This window comes from Sorex fumeus, unplaced genomic scaffold, assembly GCF_029834395.1.
Source record: "Sorex fumeus unplaced genomic scaffold, SorFum_2.1 ptg000048l, whole genome shotgun sequence".
NCBI classification, from domain to species: Eukaryota; Metazoa; Chordata; class Mammalia; order Eulipotyphla; family Soricidae; genus Sorex; species Sorex fumeus.
The window spans coordinates 4017173-4037490 of record NW_026606105.1 but is presented as its reverse complement, the minus strand read 5'-3'; the positions used below and the strand labels follow the sequence as shown (position 1 = coordinate 4037490).

General features: G+C 58.6%; 1 protein-coding gene across 1 annotated transcript; it reads right to left on the bottom strand.

Annotated features, from left to right (window-relative positions):
- Positions 1–17: 17 nt before the first annotated feature.
- Positions 18–17793, bottom strand: EPHA1 (EPH receptor A1). The gene is made up of 18 exons (XM_056123880.1): positions 17706–17793; positions 16937–17004; positions 9534–9815; positions 8257–8662; positions 7909–8067; positions 7182–7526; positions 6883–7010; positions 6639–6789; positions 6032–6128; positions 5742–5800; positions 5046–5171; positions 4321–4506; positions 4162–4223; positions 3863–4069; positions 3572–3721; positions 3163–3356; positions 588–743; positions 18–448 (listed from the first exon to the last, which is right to left on the bottom strand). Exons 1-18 carry the CDS (start codon positions 17788–17790, stop codon positions 370–372), a joined length of 2940 nt encoding a protein of 979 aa, XP_055979855.1. The 5' UTR covers positions 17791–17793; the 3' UTR covers positions 18–369.
- Positions 17794–20318: the final 2525 nt, after the last annotated feature.

The window sequence follows — 20318 nt, the reverse complement described above, 5'->3', positions numbered from 1 at the left end:
AAAAAAACAACTTGTTTTCCAGAATTCTTCACAGCCGAGTCTTTGTTCACAAAGTGCTCCCCGTTCCCGTGCTGGGGGGGCGGGGGGCGGGGAATGGCGGGGCTGGGGCTTTTAAAACACGGGGAACCATGAAAACTCAGTTCCCATTTATTTACAAAAATATATATATATATGTGTGTGTGTGTGTGTGTGTATGCGTCTGTCTGTATATATTAAACCGCGCCCGCACCCCCCGCCCTTTGTTAAAGCCCAGGCTCCCGGACCCCAGAGGCCAAGGGGCGTGGGAGCAGCACCAAGTGTCGCTGCGGGCAGGGGCCACAGCCCCTCCGAGCTCCCTGAGAGAGGGGGGAGAGAGAGAGAGGGCAGGGCTCAGTCCTTGAAGCCCTGAATACTGCACAGGATGCGCTTCTGGTGTCCGGGCATGGTGATCCCCATCTGGACCAGGTCCCTGCAGGGGGAGAGGGATAGAGAGAGACAGAGACAGAAGAGAGACAGACAGAGACAGAGAGAGGCCCTGCTGTGAGGCTGGGGGCTGCAGGGCTGGGTCCCCCCCCAACTGCCCCCCTCATCCCCGGGGCCATCCTCACTCGGTAGTCAGCTCCAGCACACACTCCATGCTGTCCAGCCCGGCTGAGCGGAAGTGCAGGATGTAACGCTTCATGCGAATCGACTCGAGCCACTCGGGGACGCTCCGGTAGGGGATGCCGTCAGAGCCGCTCAGGCTGGGCAGGCGCAGAGTCACCCTACGGGACACGGGCTCTCTCAGTCCTATGGACCCTGGAGGGGGGCAGGGGTGGGGTGGGGCCAAGTTGGGGCTCAGCCCCGGACCCTCTGTGACAGCGTTCGCATGGGGGGTCTGAGTGGAGAAACGGTCTCAAGTTATGGCATAGCCGGGCCACTGTGGGGGAACTCATTTCCTGGTGGGCTTCCTGGGCTGGTGCTATTAGGGGGGTGTGGAAGGGTAGCCGTGGCAGCTCTGGGTGTCCCCCACAGAAATAAATGTTCCACCATAGAATGGGCACAGGTGGAGGGATGGGGACTCGATCATTGCATGACTGATACGTAATCATGAAAGTTTGTAAGTCTGTAATTATCTCACACTGATTCATTAAAATATATATATATATATAATAAAAATAATAGGGGCTGGAGTGACAGTACAGCAGGTAGGGCGTTTGCCTGGCACATAGCTGGCCCGGGTTCAATCCCCGGCATCCCCAATGGTTCCCCCAAGCACCACCAGGAGTAATTCCTAAGTGCAGAGGCAGGAGTAACCCCTGAGCATCTCTGGATTGACCCAAAAAGCAAAAAAAAAAAAAAAAAAAAATAAGGCAAAAAAAAAAAAAGTTCCACCAGTTCCCTTGCCACGAACAGGCCAGTTGTGGGCAACCGATTTCAGGATGTAAAAGGCCCCACTGTTCCCGTGGAGAGAGATGCAGGAGTGAAACATCAACTCAGGAAACAGGGCACCCCATTCCCCTCCCCCCCAAGCCTCCCAACCCCCATCCCTGAGTTCTGGGAGCAGCTATTGCCGTATCCAACCCCAGTGGTCATAACTTGCACCCTGACCCCCGCAGTACAATGAGTGTCCCTGAACGCAGGCCAGCCAGAGGCAGAAACCATTCGCGTCCCGTTGCGGGGGAGAGAAACAGCCAACATTCCTGACGGCTTAGCACACCCGTCTCCGGCGTAGAGAGGAACTGTGTTCCCAGAGATAGTTCCCAAAGCCGAGCCGAGGTTGGCGGCGGCAGCTGGGCACAGAGGCAGCGCCGAGCCTTTTCCTGATAAAGGGCCTCGCCTAGTGCCCCCGCGCGTGCCCTCTGCCAGTCCATTCTCTGTACTCTGCCCAGTGTTGGGGGAAAACGCAATTCTGTTTCCCTTCACAGGCACTTTTTTTTTTTTTAAATTGGTCGATAGCTCTGTGTGTACAGGATAAAGTCCAAGCTGCTCGGTGGAGCTGGTTCCCCCAGCACTGACCCGGCCACCTCCCGGAGTTGGCTCTGGCCATGGCCTCTGATTCCCCGACTCATGCAGGCTAGTGACCAGAAGACGTCCCGGCCCCCACCAGGCGTTCATGACTCCCGTCTGCTCATTTTTTTTTTTTATTAGTGAGACACCATGAGGCCGCCTGCTCATTTTTTGAGCTCCCTATTCCTGAGTGACCCAAGTCCCTCCAGCAAGGTCACACGCACCACTGTGCCACGAGGGTCCTTGGCCTGGCAAGTGCCCCCAAGCGTGGCGACTGAGGGGCCTTTCCTCAGGGGCTTCTGGATGGGGAGGAACATGTACTGGGACCCACAGGAAGTTAAGTGATGCAACTGGGGCCTGGGTGCAGTTGCTTTGCTGCAAATGGGGATCACCCGGGCTGTACCAAGGGAGCTACTCCTGGCATAGTCTTTGGGTTCACTCCCTGTGACGCTCACTCAGGGGACCACACAGTGCCAGAGACTGTTCTCAGAAACCATATGCAGTTCTGGGATTTGAACCCAGGTCACAGGCTCAATTGCTTCCTAGGCAAGAGCCTTCACCTTGGTGCTATCATCCTGGAAGTGCCAGAGGCTGAATCCAAGGCCCCTAAAGCAGCACATGCACTCAGCCCTCAAAACCATCTCCCAACTCCATGATGACCTTTTTTCCATTTTTGTTTTTCCACCAACCCCCGCTGTGTTCAGGCCTTACACATCTGGTGATGCTCACAGGGAACACAGGGACCAAACTGCGATCAGTTGCATGCCAGGCCAGTCCCTTGCCCCCTGAACTGTTTCTCTGCCCGCACCCCTTCCCCAATTTTGCTTGATTTGGGGGCTGGCTGCAGATGTGCTCAGGGTTCCCCCCTTGGTGGTGCTTCGGGGACCATACGCAGTGTTGGGGACCATCCCCGGCCAGCCACAGGCCAAGGCAAGTCTTCCCAGCTGTACTAGCTCTCTGGCCCCTGCCCTCTGGGTAATGAGCGACTTTGAGAATGCTTCAAGAGCTGTTTCAGTGTTTGCTTCCTTCCGGCTGTCAAACTAGAGTTACGGAGGCCAGGACGTGCCTCCTCCTCCATCAGGACAGATGCTTCCGGGCCCGATGGAGCTGACCACTCACGGCCACTCTCCCAGACTGGTCACCGGAACCCCTGGGTGCCCCCCCTACCCTCCCCCCACCCCCCAGCATGGCTACCTGGGATCAAAGTTGGCAATGGTCCGCAGCGGGTGGGGATTGGCCAGCAACTGCTCCAGATGCTCCTGCAGCTGGTGGAACTGGGGCCGGCGGGTCCGGTCATAGGCCCAGCAGTTCTTCATCAGTTCATAGAGGGGGGCGGGGCAGTCCACCGGCGGGGGCAGCCGGTAACCGTCCTCGATGCTCTTCATGACCTGCCGCGGGGAGAGGCCAGGGGGGAGGGCCGAGGGTGTCAGGAATAAAGGATCATGGACCAAGGTCACTGCATGGGAGCCTCTCCACGGCCCCCTGGCAGAAGGGAAAGGGAGGGGCTAGCAAAATTCGGCCGCGTGTGCAAGAGGAGGGCCCAGGCAGGCTTGGGGCCGCGGGAGGTGAGTTGGGATTTTGCGGGGGGCAACGGTAGGCTCACCTCCTGATTGCTCATGTCCCCGTAGGGCTTGTCCCCAAAGCTCAGCACCTCCCACATCACGATCCCGAAACTCCACACGTCACTGGCCGTGGTGAAGACCCGATGTGCAATGGCTTCCGGGGCCGTCCACCGGATGGGGATTTTGCCTCCCTGAAGGGCCGGGTGGGGCAGAAAGGGGGACATTTCAGGGTCTGGTGGGGGAGGAATGCCCATGGATGGGGGTGGGGGTGGGGGTGGTCCTGTGGATCGTGAACATGGGGGAGGGGCGGGGAGAGGGAGTGGGACGCTGACCTGCGTCTCGTAGGTGCCATCGAAGCTGTCCAGGAGGCGGGTCAGGCCGAAGTCGGATACTTTGCAGCACAGGTTCTGGCCCACCAGGATGTTCCTGGCCGCCAGGTCGCGGTGCACGTAATTGTGCTCGCTGAGGTAGTTCATGCCAGATGCGATGCCCTGCAGCATGGCCACCAGCTGTGCGGGGACCAGCTGCTCCTCCCGCTCCTGCAGGGTCAGGGGTGCGAGGGTCAGGGGCGGGCCTCCTCCTGGACCCGGGGCCGACGCCCAGCGCTCCCGCTGCTCCTCCACCTGCTCACCCGCAGGAAGCCGTCAAGGGCTCCGTTCTCCATGAACTCCGTGATGATCATGATGGGCTTCTCTGCAACCAGCGCCCACAGGGTCAGGGTCAGCACATTACATCCGCCCCTTGCGGGCGGCACCCACCCTCCCGCCCGCACTTCCCTTGCCCTGCCTACTCTTGGTGATGACGCCCTCCAGGTGCAGGATATGCGGGTGGCTGAACTGGCCCATGATGGTGGCCTCCCGCAGGAAGTTCCACCAGTGGCCATCAGGGGACGTGTCCTTCAAGGTCTTGATGGCCACCGTCTTGCAGTCCTGGCTGGATGTTCTCAGGGTCCCTCGGTAGACCTCCCCAAATTCTCCTGGGTGGAAAGACATGCCAGAACCAGCGTCAGGGGGTACAGCGTCCGGAAATAGGGAGGCGACCTCCTAAGGATGGGAGGAGCTCGGGCTGCGCTTCTGGGAGCAAGGGGACAGGGGACACGGCGGGGGGGCAGCTCTGCCCAGGTCAGCAGCCTGCCAGGACCACGCGGTTGTGGGCGACAGGGCGGCTGGCAGATGCCAGTGGTGTGTGCCCCACAGAACGTGCGTCCACCCAGGCCCGGGCTGCTGCTCTCCGTGAGCTGCCCTGGTCCCAGCTCGGCCATGTGGCCAGCGAGAACACTGCCCCGCTTTGTTCTCAGCTCAGATCTGTTTCCTCTGGTGACCCAATGGGTCAGGTCAGCCCAAGGACAGCGGGCACCAGCTGCGTGGATGCGGGGCCAGGGAGGCAGTGACCTTCGCACGCTTGGGAGCCCAGGGCAGAGGCCCGACCCGACAACTGACAAGGACGTGTTCATTGCCCACGACCGGAAATGAAGAGAACCCCAGTGGAGGGGGAGCAGGGGAGGGGGGCCCTCACCTTCCCCGATGACGGTGTCCACAATCAGGGAGCTGGGGTCGAGCTCCTGGGTGAAGTCCAGCGCCCCCTGGGCAGGGTCCTCGTAAGCCTGTAGGTCCACGTAAGGCTTCAGCCAGAGCTTGTCCTCTGTGGGCAAAAGAGGGCTGCTGGACACCAGAGTTCCCGCCTGGGGGTGGGGGGCAGGGAGGAGGCTGACCCCAGGAGGGACCTCCACTGGGCCCTGCAGTGAGTCTGAGCCCAGACCCCAGCTGCCCAATCCCGGGAGGCTGCTGGCCCACCCTTCACATTCCCGACCTTCCTTCCTCCCCACCCCTGGGTCACTCACGCCTCATTCCCTGACCCCCCTCACCTCCACTTACATGGGCCAACTAGGCCCTTCGGTGATGAGGTGACGGCAGGAATTTGCCTGCTGCCCTGCACTGGACAAGGCCCCGGGCCAGTCCCCCTCTCCCCCGCCCCCCAACCCCGCCTCAGTCCACAGACTCGGCCAGCCAGCGGGGGAGGGCAGTCCAGTGCGGGCGGGGGGCTGTCGACCAGGCAAGGCACAAGAGCTCCAACAAGAAGAGAGCTGGTGCCCCCCTAAAACTGTCCCTGCAAAAGGAGGTCCCTCAGTCTCATCTCAGGGGCAGGACGCAACGGAGGTGTGCACGCCCACAGGTAACCACTCGCGCGCATGCGCACAACGCCCGGACGTACCTGGATCCGCATCGGTGATGCGTTCGCGCTGCCTGGGCTGCCTCTGGTGTTGCGATTTCCTGCGGGGGAGGAGGGGGCAGAGGGGTGCGGGATGGCTTTAGAGGGTCCCAGCATCACCTTAGTGGCCCAGCAGCCTCCGGCGGGGCTTTCCCCCAAACAACAGGGTGGGGCGCCCAGTGTGGGTGAGGCAGTCCCGCGGGATGGGAGGGTTCTTGGGTTACACCCCACTCCCCACCCCCAGGGGGCTTCCCACTAGGCAAAGGGACGCGGCACGGGGGCAGGAGCCGCACCTGGACCGGAAGACGAGGATCCCGAGGAGCAGCGCCACGCCCAGCAGCACCCCGAAGATGATGGCCACGACCTCGCCTCCAGTCAGGCCCCTGGGAACTGAAGCACATGGGGTGAGCAAGGCTGGGCTGGGCCCCGAGTCCACAGGGGTCAAAGCCCAGGGTCACACCCTCCAGGAGGCTGCGCGGGTGGTCTACTGGGGATGGGCCTGGCTGCACCAGGTCCGACCACTTGGGTTCCGTCCACTGATGAGCATTAGGGAGAGAGGTGGGGAAATCAGAAGGAAGGTCGCGGGCAGGCTCCGGGCTCGGAATGTGGGTGAGTGCAGGGGAGCAGACGGTGTCTGCAGGCATGAGCCCACGAACACCTTTCCCCGTGCACTCACACCTGTGTGCGCCACGCCGCTGTCCCCTGCACGTACTTCTCAGTGCATCGTGCAGAAAGTGTGCCTGTGTGCTCTCCAAGGCGTGCATACGCCTGAGTGTGTGCAGGGATAGGTGTGCGCATGCGTCCCTGCACCTGTGCAGGCATAGGTGTGCGTGTCCCGCTGCATGCATACATGTGTGTCTGCTGGAGACTCGGAGGGCCCTGGGGTCAGAGCCCACCCACCTGGTGGGCTGGTGCGAAACTCGTGATCAGGAGAGAAAGGGCCGGGCCCCAGCGGAGTCAGCATCCGCACTCGGACGATGTACACTGTGTCGGGCTGCAGCTCGGTGAGCAAGACTCTGGGCTCCAGGACCATCTGGTGCCGTTCTTCATCCTGGGGTGGAACCCTTGGGTTTTAAGCCAGTCCCGAGGTGGTCCCTGTCCCCCCACCCCCCCAACGAGTCCTGGGTGGTCCCTGCAGACTCACCTGGTTCAGCACGTGGAGCTCATAGCTCAGGTTACCCCCGGGGCTGCGGGGCCGGGACCCCGCCCAGGTCAGCTCCAGCTGCCGTGGTTCCTTCTTCACCAGCCGCAGGGACAGTCCAGACAGTGGCTCTGTGGGGGGCCAGGGGGGGATGAGAGCGTTGGGGAGGAAACAGTAAAATAACCTGGCCAGCTGTGGGATTGACCAGATCCCGGGATTGGGGGTGGGGTGGGGTGGCGGGGAATCCGTCTGGGTTCTCCCCTGCCCCATTCAACGACGCCACCCACCCCCAGGCCCCTCACCAGCGTGCCCCATGCTGATGCTGAGTGAGGCGCTGGCGCGCTGGGACGGCTCCAGCTCGGACACCCCGTTGCGGGCCTCGACGGTGAAGGTGTAGTTGGCGTAGGGCTCGAGACCGTCCACGCGCACGGCTGGCGTGCTGAGCCCCGCGGCGCCAGGGGAGAAGTGTACCGTGCCCCCGCAGGGCTGGCAGGGGCCCCCGTCCTGCACGGCACCCCGGCACTGGGAGCATGCCACGCGGTACTGCACATCCTGGCGTCCCCCTGGGTCCGCGGGAGGCTCCCAGCGCAGGGAGAGCTGGGTCCCCGAAACGGAAAAACTCAGGTTCTGGGGCGCCGAGGGAGGGCCTGTGGGAGAAGAGGGGGTGGAAATCAGCCGGGCCCACCCTGCAGTTGCCCACCCGCCCACCTCCTGCCACCCCAGGCCTCGGGTGCGCCAAGATGCTGTGCTGGGGGAATGTGAGTCTTCGGGAGGAGAAAGGAGACATACAGCCAGTGGGGTGCTCCCCTCGCTTGTGGCGGACCGAGGTTTGATCCCCAGCACCCCATATGGTCCCTTGAGCACCACCAGGAGTGATCCCTGAGTGCAGGAGCCCCCCCCCCCCAAAATAAACTATCTCGGTATTGTCCCCGGAGACCTGGGTTGGGGATGCCGACTGGCCGGTACCCCGGGAGGCCCCAACCCGGGTCAGACGCCACAGTATTCCACCTCGGAGGCGCAGGGACTCACGCGAGCAGGCGGCCTGGGGACCCTCCCCAGGCGCACGGTAGTGGCCGCTCTCACAGAGACAGATGGTGGCCCCCTCGGTCTCGGCCACGCTGTGCTGGGGACACTCGAGGCAATTGGACGCGTCCGTGTCGTCAGCCCGGTAGGAGCCACTGGGACAGGCTGGAGAGAGGGATAGAGAGTCACGCCTGTCCCATCCTGGGGGACCCGGCACCCTGCTCAGAGGGGCCCGGCACCCTGCTTAGAGGGGCCAAGCACGAAGTCCTGCCCCTCCCGCAGGGTGTGGCATCCCTGAGCCCCGCCCCCCGGGAGCTCCCCAGAAATCCTAGACTCCCCCACAACTCTCCTTACCGCGGCAGCCCTCGCCCTCATCGCTGTCATCTTCCTCGAAGCCTGGCTCGCAGTGGCAGCGGCCCACGGGCACCAGCCACTCGCCATCGGGGCTGCAGTGCATGCGGGGGGCCGCGGTGCCCGGTCCGGCAAGTGCGCGGGGCACGCAGGTCCCTGCCACCTCCACCAGCCCGTTGGGGCCCGGGAGTGTGTCCGGGAAATGGGCCAGACCGTGCACGGTCTCGGGGCAGCGCTGGTAGAAGACCCGCACGGACACCAGGGCCACGCAGGCACCCGGGTTGTGGAAGGCCAGGTAGAAGCCCCGGCGCGTCAGGCGGCCCAGAGAGCAGCGCTCCACGTTGAGCTTGACGGCGCCCGACGCCAGGTCCCGGATGGTGAAGCTCTGGTCTGCAGCCACCGTGGTGACCTGCGTGCACGGGCGGAGGGGATGAACGAGGTCAGGCTCCGTCCTCACGCGACAGCAGCGGCTGTCGGTGGGGGACGCTTGGGACTTGACACAAAAGTAACCTGGGAGTTGTTCGGTGTGAACTGCTTCTGTGAGTGATGCTGTTGGGGTTGAGCAGTGATGATCCCACGCATAAAGGTGTGGATAAACGGGTTTGGAGCAATAGCACAGCAGGGAGGGCGTTTGCCTTGCACGCGGCCGACCCGGGTTCGATTCCCAGCATCCCATATGGTCCCCTGAGCACTGCCAGGGGTGGTTCCTGAGTGCAGAGCCAGGAGTAACCCCTGTGCATTGCCGGGTGTGACCCAAAAAGCAAAAGAAAGAAAAAAAGAAAGAAAGAAGGAAAGAAAGGAAAGAAAGAAAGCCATTTAAAAAAAGACTCTAAAAAAATTTAAAAAAAATAAAAAGATGGATAAACATCCCTATTGAGGGGGCCGGAACAACAGTGCAGTGGGGAGGGTGTTTGCCTTGCACGCAGCCAACCTGGGTTCGATCCCCATCATCCCATCTGGTCCCCCAAGCACTGTGGGGCAGTGGGGCATGAGTTCTGAGTGCAGAGCCAGGAGGAACCCCTGTGAATCGCTGGGTGTGACCCAAAAAAGAAAAAAAAAAGGAAAAAAAGAAAAGTTAGGAGGAATGTGGGCTACAGAAGAAAGTGAGCTCAGATGCAGCTTGTCAAGTGCCCAGTCATTCCCCTGGATCCCCCTCCTCACAAAACACACACACACACACACACACACACACACACACACACACACACACAGAGTCTTCCTGTCTCGTAGCCAGGTGGGCTCTAAGGCAGGGACAGGCGGCGGGCCAGGGGCAGCAGCACCTTCTGGAAGAGGGGCCGCCGGAGCTGGATGCCCACGTCCTGGTCACTCTCCATGAAGAGCAGGTTGAAGGTCTCCTTGCAGCCCAGCGGCCCCGCGCCCCCAGGGAAGCTCTTGCAGTCGCGCACGGTGAACTGCAGCTCCACGTGCACGCGCGACGCCTCCTCCCCGCGGTAGATCCAGTTGGAGCGCAGCCAGTGGTCGGTGTCGCCACCCTCCTGGACGGGGCAGTCCTGGTACATGTACAGGGGTGTCCCGTTCAGGATCTGCTGCCCCTCGCTCCACTGCAAGAGGAAATCAGAGTCACCACAGCGTCGTCACCTGCTGTCCCCAGTGGGGTGTCACCACTGAAGTGTCACCTGCTGTCCCCAGTGAGGTGTGACCTCCGGGGCATCAGCTGCTGTCCCCAGCAGGGTTTCACCACCAGAGTGTCACCTGCTGTCCCCAGTGAGGTGTGACCTCCAGGGCATCAGCTGCTGTCCCCAGTGGGGTGTCACCACCAGAGTGTCACCTGCTACCCCCAGTGGAGTGTCACCACTGAAGTGTCACCTGCTGTCCCCAGTGAGGTGTGACCACCGGGGTATCAGCTGCTGTCCCCAGTGGAGTGTCACCACTGGAGTGTCACCTGCTGTCCCCAGTGGGCTATTCCAGTGTTGTTGGATGGAGAGAGAATACCCCCTGGTTCTGGTTAGTTGTCTGACCCAAGAGTTAAAGAAAGACTGAGGGTTTATTTGGGTAGAGAAGGACCAAGGCAATAGGCAATAGATACCTCCTGACCACTTCCGCACTTCACCTAGACCAGTCCGGCAGTGGTAAATCCACTGTATCCTCTCCCCCCCCCCCCCCCCCCCCGAGGTCTGCCACGTCTGCTGAGGGAGGAGGACACAGGTTCGATACGAAGGCCCTCAAGCTCGGGAGGGTGAGGGCAAGTACACCCTGTCTCTCATCTCTTCTGATTACGGCCACTTTCAGATTCGGCCACAGCCAGTGTGTGCCCCTGGTCACCATCTCTCTGGTCTCTCTGTCCCCATTCTCTCTCTTTTTATTCTTTACTAAAGAATTGTGATCTACCGATTTAAACTAAGTTTGAGGCATGCGATATTTCAACATCAACCTTACCGCCAGAGTTCCCACAGTCCATCCCCATCCCCCATCCTAACCCCTGCCCCATCTCCACCTGTCACCTTGATGGGCACATGACAAACAAAGAGGATGTTTACACTCACTCAACAGGGGCTAGAGTGATAGCACAACGGGGTTTGCCTTGTATGTGGCTGACCCGGGTTCAATCCCTGGCATTCCATATGGTTCCCCAAGCACACCAGGAGTAATTCCTGAGTGCAGAGCCAGGAGGAACCCCTGAGCATTGCCAGGGGGGTGTGACCCAAAAAAGCAAATAAATAAACTCGCTCCACAGTCAAGCTCCGACACCGTGTTTGCCACAAGTCCCGCACAGCGGTGAGTCACAGCCGGCTAGTTGACTGGCCCTATGCATCCTGCACTCAGGCATACCTGGGCTGTCCTTGGGGGCACCCCACGCTCCAGCGTGTCCCCCTTCAACCAGCACCCCTCTCTGTGCTATCATAGACAGCCCAAGAATAACAGTCCACCCACACACGACAGAGCGAAAACAGGGCTGGGATGGGTGGGGGAGGATTGCGTGTGCTTTGAGTGTGTGGGACCCTGGTTGAATTCCTGGCACCATGTGGTACCTGGGCATGGCCGGCTGCAGTCCTGGGGGTCTCCGGCACCACGGTGCAAAAGTGACATCGTCTCCTTAGACCCTTGCACTGAGCCATGTGGTCCAGTTGGAGAAGGATCAATGGGAGTAGCCCCCGGATGTGGCCTAGAAAGTCTCCACCAAGAATCAAAAGAAACCCACCTAATGGGAAGCCTCTCTCTACTAGCCCACCACCTCGCCAGAGGGAATCACCTACAAGTGAAAAGAAAACCTCCTAAAACGGGGCCTTCAGACATAGCAGAGTGGGGAGGGCGCTTGCCTTGCATGCAGTCTACCCGGGTTCAATCCCCGAGATGCCCTGTGATTCCCCCCACCGCACCCCTGCTCCCCTGCCCCCCCCCCCCCCGGCCCTGCCAGGAGTAATTCCTGAGCAGAGAGCCAGGAGTAACCCCCAGGTAGGCTGAGTGTGGCCCGAAAGGAACAAACAAAAACCAAACAAATAAACATCTTAAACCATTTTCTGAGCATCTCAAGAAACGTCTACATATTTTTCTAGGCTTTTGGCATGTGCTGTTTCTCGACATACAAACTTTTTGTTGTTGTTTGCTTTTTGGGTCACACCTGGCGGTGCTCAGGGGTTACTCCTAGCTTTGCCCTCTGGAGTTACTCCTGGTGGTGCTCAGGGGACCATATGGGATGCTGGGATTTGAACCCGGGTCGGCCGCGTGCAAGGCAAACGCCCTACCCACTGTGCTATCACTCCAGCCCCTAAACATACAAACTGTTGTATGTAAACTTAAATGTCAACTTTCGGCTCTTAATTAACACAAAAACAAAACCAATCTGAAGGTTGCCCTTCCAGACACCTACCAAACTCAGCAACCCACACGCCAGGGCCACGACTTACTGACTCATTCACTGACCACTGGGCCCTTCAGCCTTTTTGTAACTGTCCAGATTTTGACAAGAAAACCTCCCACGACATTAGCAGGGTCCAGAGGAGCAGCACGGGGCCTTGCAAGCAACATGACATGGCCACAGGTTCAAATGCTCAGCGTCCCGCGGGCTAAACAGACCCAGCAGCCTGCCAGCCCTGGTGCTGTGGGGATTTCCGGCAGCTGTGTGGTTACCACAAAAAAGGGGTGCAATCCCCAGTGAGCACCACAACAAACACCGGAGTCTTTCCACTCGGGGGCCCGCCCCAGGCACACACTCACAGAGGTCCTCAGCAGCAAGGGAGGGCAAAGTCCCGGGGAGGCGGCCACCAGAGCTGGGACTGCATAAGAGCCACCAAGAAGGGAACAAAAAGGACAGCCAGGTGTCCTCGTCTCCCCAAAGACTGTCAGTTCACACTGCAGCAACAGTGCACAGACGCTCTTCTTTGTGGGGCTGAGAGAGAAAGCACGGCGCTTACAAGGCTTAAGTTCCCCGAGCACTGCCAGGAGTGCCCTGAGCACTGAGCTAGGAGCACTGAGCGAGGAGTAACTCCTGAGCACTGTAAGGCATGGCACAACTCCCACTCCTTCCTCACACCCACCACTCCTAAACCAAAATCTTATCCAAACTGGTTGGTAATTTTCTTCTCTCTCTTTTTAAAATTGAACAGAACATACACAAGGGCAGAAACAAGGCCCAACATCCATTTGAACTAATGGTGCTTTTATTTGATCAAGTTTTAATTTATGAGTTTTTTTTCTCTTACATTCCAATTTTCCTTCCACTTCCTGGGGTTATTTTTAACACTGGGTATGAACAATCTTTTTACGTGGAGTCAATCCTATGGACAAAACAGCACCTCTGGCCATTTACATTTTTCTAAGGGGCAACTATTTATTTGTTCCTTCCACTCCCTGCCTATTTTTATCTGTTCAGACATTTTTGGTTTGTTTGTGGGGGGCCACACCCAGCAGGGCTCAGAGGACCCGATGCTGTCCCAGCGGTGAAAACGCAAGCCAAGCAGTATCCACCTGGCCCTTCGCACTCATGCTTTGCCTGAGAGTCTATTGTTATATTTGACTGTTCATTTGAATGACTTTTTGTTTTTAAAACAGTATAGAGATTAATCACTTGCTCGACAGATGACTCAAATATTTTCTCCCTGTCTGTCACGTCATGTAACTCTGCTAATGACTTTACATAATAACATCTATCATCTCTCCCTTTACAATTTTTTTGTTGTTTTTCTGGGGTACACCTGGTGGTGCTCAGGGCTTCCTCCTGGCTCTGTGCTCACGGATTACTCCTGTCAGGGCTCGGGGAACCATCTGGGGAGCTGAGGATCAAACCCAGGTCAGCTGTGTGCAAGGCATGTACTCTGCTGCTGTACTATCTCTCCAGCCTCTCTCCCTTTATGATCTTTTTGATATATATATATATATATATATATATATTAGAATACATCTTGGGCTGGAGTGAGAGTGCAGTGGGTAGGGTGTTTGCTTTGCAAGCGGCCAACATGGCTGACCCGAGTTTGATTCCTCCGTCCCTCTTGGAGAGCACAGCAAGCTACCAAGAGTATCTCGCCTGCACGGCAAAGCCTGGCAAGCTCCCCGTGATGTATTCAATATGCCAAACACAGTAACAAGCCTCACGATGGAGAAATTACTGGGCTCGCTCAAGAAAATTGATGAACAACGGGAGGACAGCGACAGAACACATCTTACATATATATGTATATATATATATATATATATTTGCTTTTTGGGTCATACCCGGCAATGCACAGGGATTACTCCTGGCTCTGCACTCAGGAATTACTCGTAGCAGTGCTCAGGGGACCATATGGGATGCTGGGAATCGAACTCACGTCGGCCACGTGCAAGGCAGACGCCCTACCTGCTGTGCTATTGCTCCAGCCCCATTATCGCTCCCTACCCATTTTCCATAACTACCACACTAGATGATGGGGTTCAGACAGTAGGCAACAAATCAATAAACAAATCAGAGAGCCTGGCAAGCTACCAAGAATATCCCGCCTGCACGGCAGAGCCTGGCAAGTTATTCGTGGCATATTTGATGTGCCATAAACAATAACAATAACGGGTCTCATTCCCCTTACCCTGTAAGAGCCTCCAATACAGCAGCGTTGGGAAAGACAAGTCAGGAGAGGCTGCTAAAATCTCAGGGCTGGGCTGAATGGAAATGTTACTGGCACCCCCTCGAGTAAATCGATGAACAGGATGACAGTGATATATATATATTGTTTCTTTGTTTTGGAGTCATACCCAGCAGTGCTCAGGGTTTACTCCTGGGTCTGTGCTCAGGAATCACTCCTGGTCAGGCTTGGGGGACCACATATGGTGCCAGGGATTGAACTCAAGTTGGTTGCATGCCAGGCAGGTGCTCTACCCGCTATACTGTTGCTCTGGCCCTACATTTTCTCATAAAATTTTTATGAAATAAATGTTGAGGCTGAGATTTTAGCTTCTCTAGCATTACTATTTCTCCGTGTGCAGCATGAAAGCGTGATAGACCCTCCCCTTCTTTTTTAAAATCATGAACAATGATCAAGTTGAATCTCTGTGCTTCCCACATCGACTTACAATTCCAATGTCCTCACATGCTAAGCCCCTAAGCCCCCACGTCCGGAGGAAAGGGAAAGGGGGACCAGAGGGAAAGGAAGGACCCACCGAGGACACAATCACAGGCTCACACGTGTGCGCTTGTGCCTGAACTTTCTGTTCTCCTCCACGGACCTGATATTCTTGTGCAACTGCACTTTTTAATTATACTTGAGGCACCCGTATGTTCTGATACCCGGCAGGATGAGCCTCCCATTTTAATATTCTTTAAGGAGAAATTCTCAGTCATTGGACCAGAGAGCTCCGAGGATTGGAGCACAAGCCTCGAACGTGAGATCCCAGGTCTGATACCCGGTACCTCACGGTCCCCCGAGCACCACTGGAAGCGACCCCCAAGCACCACCAGGTACGCCACCCACCCCTCAACAAACAAGCAATTCTTTCCTTAGTCATTTCCCCTTTTTTTCTGTTTGGCTTTTTTGGGTCATACCTGGCCTTGCTCAGGGGGTTACTCCTGGCTCTGCACTCAGGAATTCCTTCTGGCAGTGCTCAGGGGACCATATGGGATGCCAGGAATCAAACCCGGGTGGGCCACTTGCAAAGCAAACGCCCTCCCCACTGTACTATCGCTCCAGCCCCTCCTTCGTCATTTCTTCCAGACGAACGGAGGAAAGACGCACTTGAGTTTACACACCGGCCCACTGACATTCCGGTGCGACCCTCTGAGTTTACAGGAGAGAGGGCGAGAATGTGCATTCAGAAAGCGCTTCCGCGGCTCTGCTCTGGGCAAAGGCCAGACACGCACCACCCACTAAGAAGCCAGGGCCGGGCACGACAGAGGGAGATCTAGAAGCCACCATGGGGACCCCCTTTCATTCTCTTTTCTGGCAGACACAGGGGTGCCCAAGCAACGGGACTGGAAGGACAGAAGGAAACCAGTGCCTGTTGGCAGAGGAAGACGCAAGGGAAGGCCTGGCGTGGAGGGCAGGTGGCATGGGGTGTGTGTGTCTGGAGTCGCCGTTCATTAGCTCCAAACCCTGCAGCTGGAGCCAGGAGAAACAGATGTGGCCAGCTGTTCCTCCCCATCCCGGTTCCAGCGGTGCCAGATGGGGGAAGCACTGGCTGCCAAGGAGACACAAGGATCCTTTCACTGACGGCCTGGGCACAGCTGGAGCCTGAATGGGGTGTTTGGAAAAGACGGGGTGGGGAGGGGGCACCCCTCAGTCCCGCTGCTGCCGCTGAGGACACAATCGACACAACCAACACAATCACAATAGACAGCGGCAGAGGGCAAGGCTGCGTGTCTCCTGCTTCCAGCCAGGCGGGCAGAGAGAGCGCTTCCTTATTTGGGTGGGGGCGGCCGGGCAAGACGGCGGGCTGGGCCGCCCGTGGGAGCCGGCCAGAGGATGAACCTGCAGCCCGATGAGCTGGTTTATGGGCCGAGGCGCCTATCAGGGCTGGCCGGGATCCTCCGGGCTGCGCCTCCCCGTAGCATACACTGGCGTGGAGCCTGTTCGCTCTAATTACAGACCACTCTGGGAGCGGGGATGCGTGGGGAAAGAAAGCAAGCGAACAACCCCAAGCCCCCATGTCCGGAGGAAAGGGAAAGCGGGGGAATCCCAAAGAACACAGAATCCAGGACCCGAGGGAAAGGAAGGCCCCAGGCTGAGGCTCGAAGCTCAGGAACACCCCCAAGGAGGCAGGAGCATCAGCCCGGGTGCAGGGTGGGGAGGGATGCAGACGGGCTGAATCCTTCCAAGGTCTCCTCTCCCCAGAGACACGGGCCCCCACCCCCAATTCAGAATCTGCTCCCTGAAACTATGGAGTGGGTAACAGAGGCATCAGGGCCAAGAGCTCATCCCGGCTTAGGTCTCAATCCTCAACCCACCCCCAGGAAGGTCCCTCCTCTCCCAGGGGAGCGGGGGTGGGGGGTCATCCCTCTGAGGGGCACAGAGCCCTATTCGGAAGTGGTCCCCAAGGGGTGAAGCCTGACCCCCTCCACCCCCCAGTCGCATTCGGGAGCCTCTGACTCACCTCCCCCTCCCCCTGCGGGAGACACGTCCAGTTTTTCCTGCTCTTTTCTCTCTTTCTCCACCCTCTTCTCCACCCCGTGGTGGTTCCCCACGGCCTTGGCCTTGAACCTCCAAGGCCTTGAACCTCGGGGTGGAGGAATGCCCCCTGCCGAACCCCTCTCTGCACTTACCCCATCCTCTGGGGGGTCCAGCAGCCAACCCAGCTCTCCCTGTGCCGTGCTGGTGTCCATGAGAGTCACTGAAGGTGGGGAGAGAAGGGCGGTGGGTACCTCTCCAGGGGGCCGCCCCCCCCCAAGTCACCCCACACCTCATTCATGCTCCTTCCCGCACCCCGAGACTCAGCACGCCCACTTCCTGGGCTTCAGTGGAGGAAAGCGGGGTCCAGGGACCGAGTGGAGGGAGAACCCCTGGGATGATGATGGGGGAACCGGTGTGACACTGACCCAAGTCACCCCCAGGGTGGGGGGTTGGGGGGTCCAGAGTGGCAGGGCACATGGGAGTCTCCCACTCCAAGGGGCTGGGAGAGGACGGGTGCTCAGCCTCAGGGCTCATGAATGGGCAGGGAGGGAACAGGGGGCGCCGGAAAAGGGGGTGTGGACACAGGTCCTGGAGTTCGCTGACCCCTTGGGGGTGTGGAACGGGCAGCCAAGGCGCAGCTCCGGGCCTGGGAAGTGGTGGCTGTCGGGGGCGGTTGCGGGGTGGGGGGTGGAGAGCGAGGGGCGCCTCCCGCAGTGCTCCCGGCAGGGCCTGAACCCCAACCCCGTCGGGGAGCCCCGCACCCCGAGTTCCTCACTCCTCCCGGGCCGGTGGATGTTCCTGAGACCCCTTCCCACCCCAACTCGCGGCTCTGGCCCGGGCCCCCGAGACGGGGCGGGCGGGGGCCGAGTCGGGGGTCGATCGGGGGGGGGGTGGGAGGGCGGGTGCGGGGGGGGTCGGTACCTTCCGTGGCGCGGACCCCCGGGGGCGGCGGCGGCGCGCACAGCAGCAGCAGCAGCCCGAGCCCCAGGGCCCAGCGCCGCTCCATGGCGCCCGGCCGGGACCTGGCACCGCGGCCCGCACGGCGGGGCAGGTCGCGCCGACGGGGCGGGCCCGACGCGGCGGGCGGGGCGGGGGCGGGGCCGGCGCGGGGGCGGGGCCCGGCCTCACCTGGCTCACCTTCTTAAAGGGGCAGCGCGGCCGGGGCGTCGGGCGCCGCCTGTGGGTGCGACTCGGAACGGGCCCACCTGGTCCCGAGGAATGCGAACCCCCCACCGGGACGCGGCCGCCGGCTGAGGCCGGGTTCTACCAGTGGCCCTGAGAGGTCCCCTGGACCCTCCACCCTCGCCCTTTAAGGGAGGAGGGAGTTTTTGCTCTTGTAGGAGGAATTTTATTATTCTCTGTGTGTATGTATGGCTTTTTGGGTCACACCTGGCGATGCACAGGGGTTACTCCTGGCTCTGCACTCAGGATCTACTCCTGGCGGTGCTCAGGGGACCATATGGGATGCTGGGAATCGAACCCGGGTCGGCCGAAGGCTCCAATTGGAGACGTTACTGGGCCCGCTCGAGCAAATCGATGAACAACGGGAGGACAGTGACAGTGACAGTGTGTATGTATGTATGTATGTATGTATGTAGCACTGTAGCACTGTCCTCCCGTTGTTCATCGATTTGCTCCAGCGGGCCCAGTAACGTCTCCATCCTGAGACTTGTTGTTACTGTGTTTGGCATATTGAATACGTCAAGGGTAGCTTGCCAGGCTTTGCCCTGTGGGTGAGATACTCACAGTAGCTTGCCAGGGTCTCTGAGAGGAGTGGAGGAATCGAACCCGGGTCGGCCAGGTCGGCCGCGTGCAAGGCAAACGCCCTACCCGCTGTGCTATCACTTGTAATTTTATTACGTATATCACTGTCAACTGTCACTGTCCTCCCGTTGTTCATCAATTTGCTCGAGCAGGCCCAGTAACATTGTGTGACCTGTTACTGTATTTGGCATATCGAATACGTCACGGGGAGCTTGCCAGGATTTGCCGTGCAGGCGAGATATGTAATTTTATTACATATATGTGTGTGTATGTGCACATATACATTTATATATACATACACATATGCATTTATATATGCATTATTATATGTGGGATGGAGGGATATAGCACAGCAGGTAGGGTGTTTGCCTTGCATGTGGCCAACCCGGCTGACTCGGGTTCAATTCCTCTGCCCCTTTTGGAGAGCCCCACAAGCTACCGAGAGTATCTCGCCAGCACAGCAAAGCCTAGCAAGCTACCCATTAAGTATTCAATATGCCTAACACAGTAACAACAAGTGTCACAATGGAGACGTTACTGGGCCTGCTTGGCAAATCGATGAACAATGGGAGGACAGTGACAGTGTATTACATGTGTGCATATATGTATATAATAAATATATATATGTGTGTGTATGGCTGGAGCGATAGCACAGCGGTAGGGCATTTGCCTTACGCACACTGGCCTGGCTGAGCCGGGTTCGATTCCTCCGCCCCTTTTGGAGAGCCCGACAAGCTACCGAGAGAATCACACCTGCATGGCAAACAAAGCCTGGCAAGGTACCTGTGAAGTATTCAATATGACAAACGCAGTAACAATAAGTCTCACAATGGAGACCTTACTGGGTTCGCTTGAGCAAATCCATGAACAACAGGAGGACAGTGCTACAGTGCTATATGTGTTTATAATACATATACACACATACATACATACTAATAAATGCACACACATACATAGATATAAATACACACACATATATAAATACACACACACACACATAGACACACACACACCTGCCTTGGGGCTTTGGCGCTCCACCAAGCTGTGCTCAGTGCTTACTCCTGACTCTGAGCTCAGGGATCACTCCTGGAGGGCTTGGGGGACCATCTGGGGTGCCCAGGGTTGGAACCCGGGTCAACTGCATGCAGAAGAAGCACCCCCGGGGGCTGGAGCGATAGCACAGCAGGTAGGGAGTTTGCCTTGCATGTGGCCGACCTGGGTCCCAGCATCCCATATGGTCCCCAGAGCACCGCCAGGAGTAATTCCTGAGTGCATGAACCAGGAGTAACCCCTGTGCATCGCCGGGTGTGACCCCCCCCCCCCCCCCAAAAAAAAAGAAGCGCCCTATCCGCTGTGCCATCTCTCCAGCCCGGAATGCCAGGCAGGCTACAACCCTTAGGAAAACAGCTGGGAAGCGGATGGCAGCCCCCTTGGCAGGTCTGCAGGGGGAGGACAGAGGGGGGCTGGGCTTACACTGGCAGAGGGTGGGGATGGGCGCAAGGGGCCAGGAGCCTCCAGGTGCCCTGGGAGTGGTGAAGGAACCAGTCGGACTGCTGGGGCCCAGCAACTGGCCCGGGAGCCAGGAGAGCAGGCTGGTGTGGGCCCGAGCCCAGAGTCTTGTAAACACCTCGTCAAGTTTGGATCTCACGGTGCCACTTCCTCCAGCGGCGGGAGGAGCAGAAGGAGGTCCGGCCCGCTTCCTTCCGGTCCTGCCCCTCCCCACACCCCACGTTGGAATAAGGCAATTAGGCCTGACATCAGTCGCAAGCC

Bases quoted from the DNA above. Each gene is read 5' to 3' on its own strand.
- EPHA1 (XM_056123880.1), bottom strand. From the start codon at position 17,790: ATGGAGCGGCGCTGGGCCCTGGGGCTCGGGCTGCTGCTGCTGCTGTGC. The intron at 8,068-8,256 runs GTAAGGAGAGTT...CCCTCTCTCCAG, and splicing joins TGAGGGCGAGGGCTGCCGCG to CCTGTCCCAGTGGCTCCTAC. The intron at 744-3,162 runs GTAGCCATGCTG...CGTGTCCCGTAG, and splicing joins ATTGCCAACTTTGATCCCAG to GGTGACTCTGCGCCTGCCCA.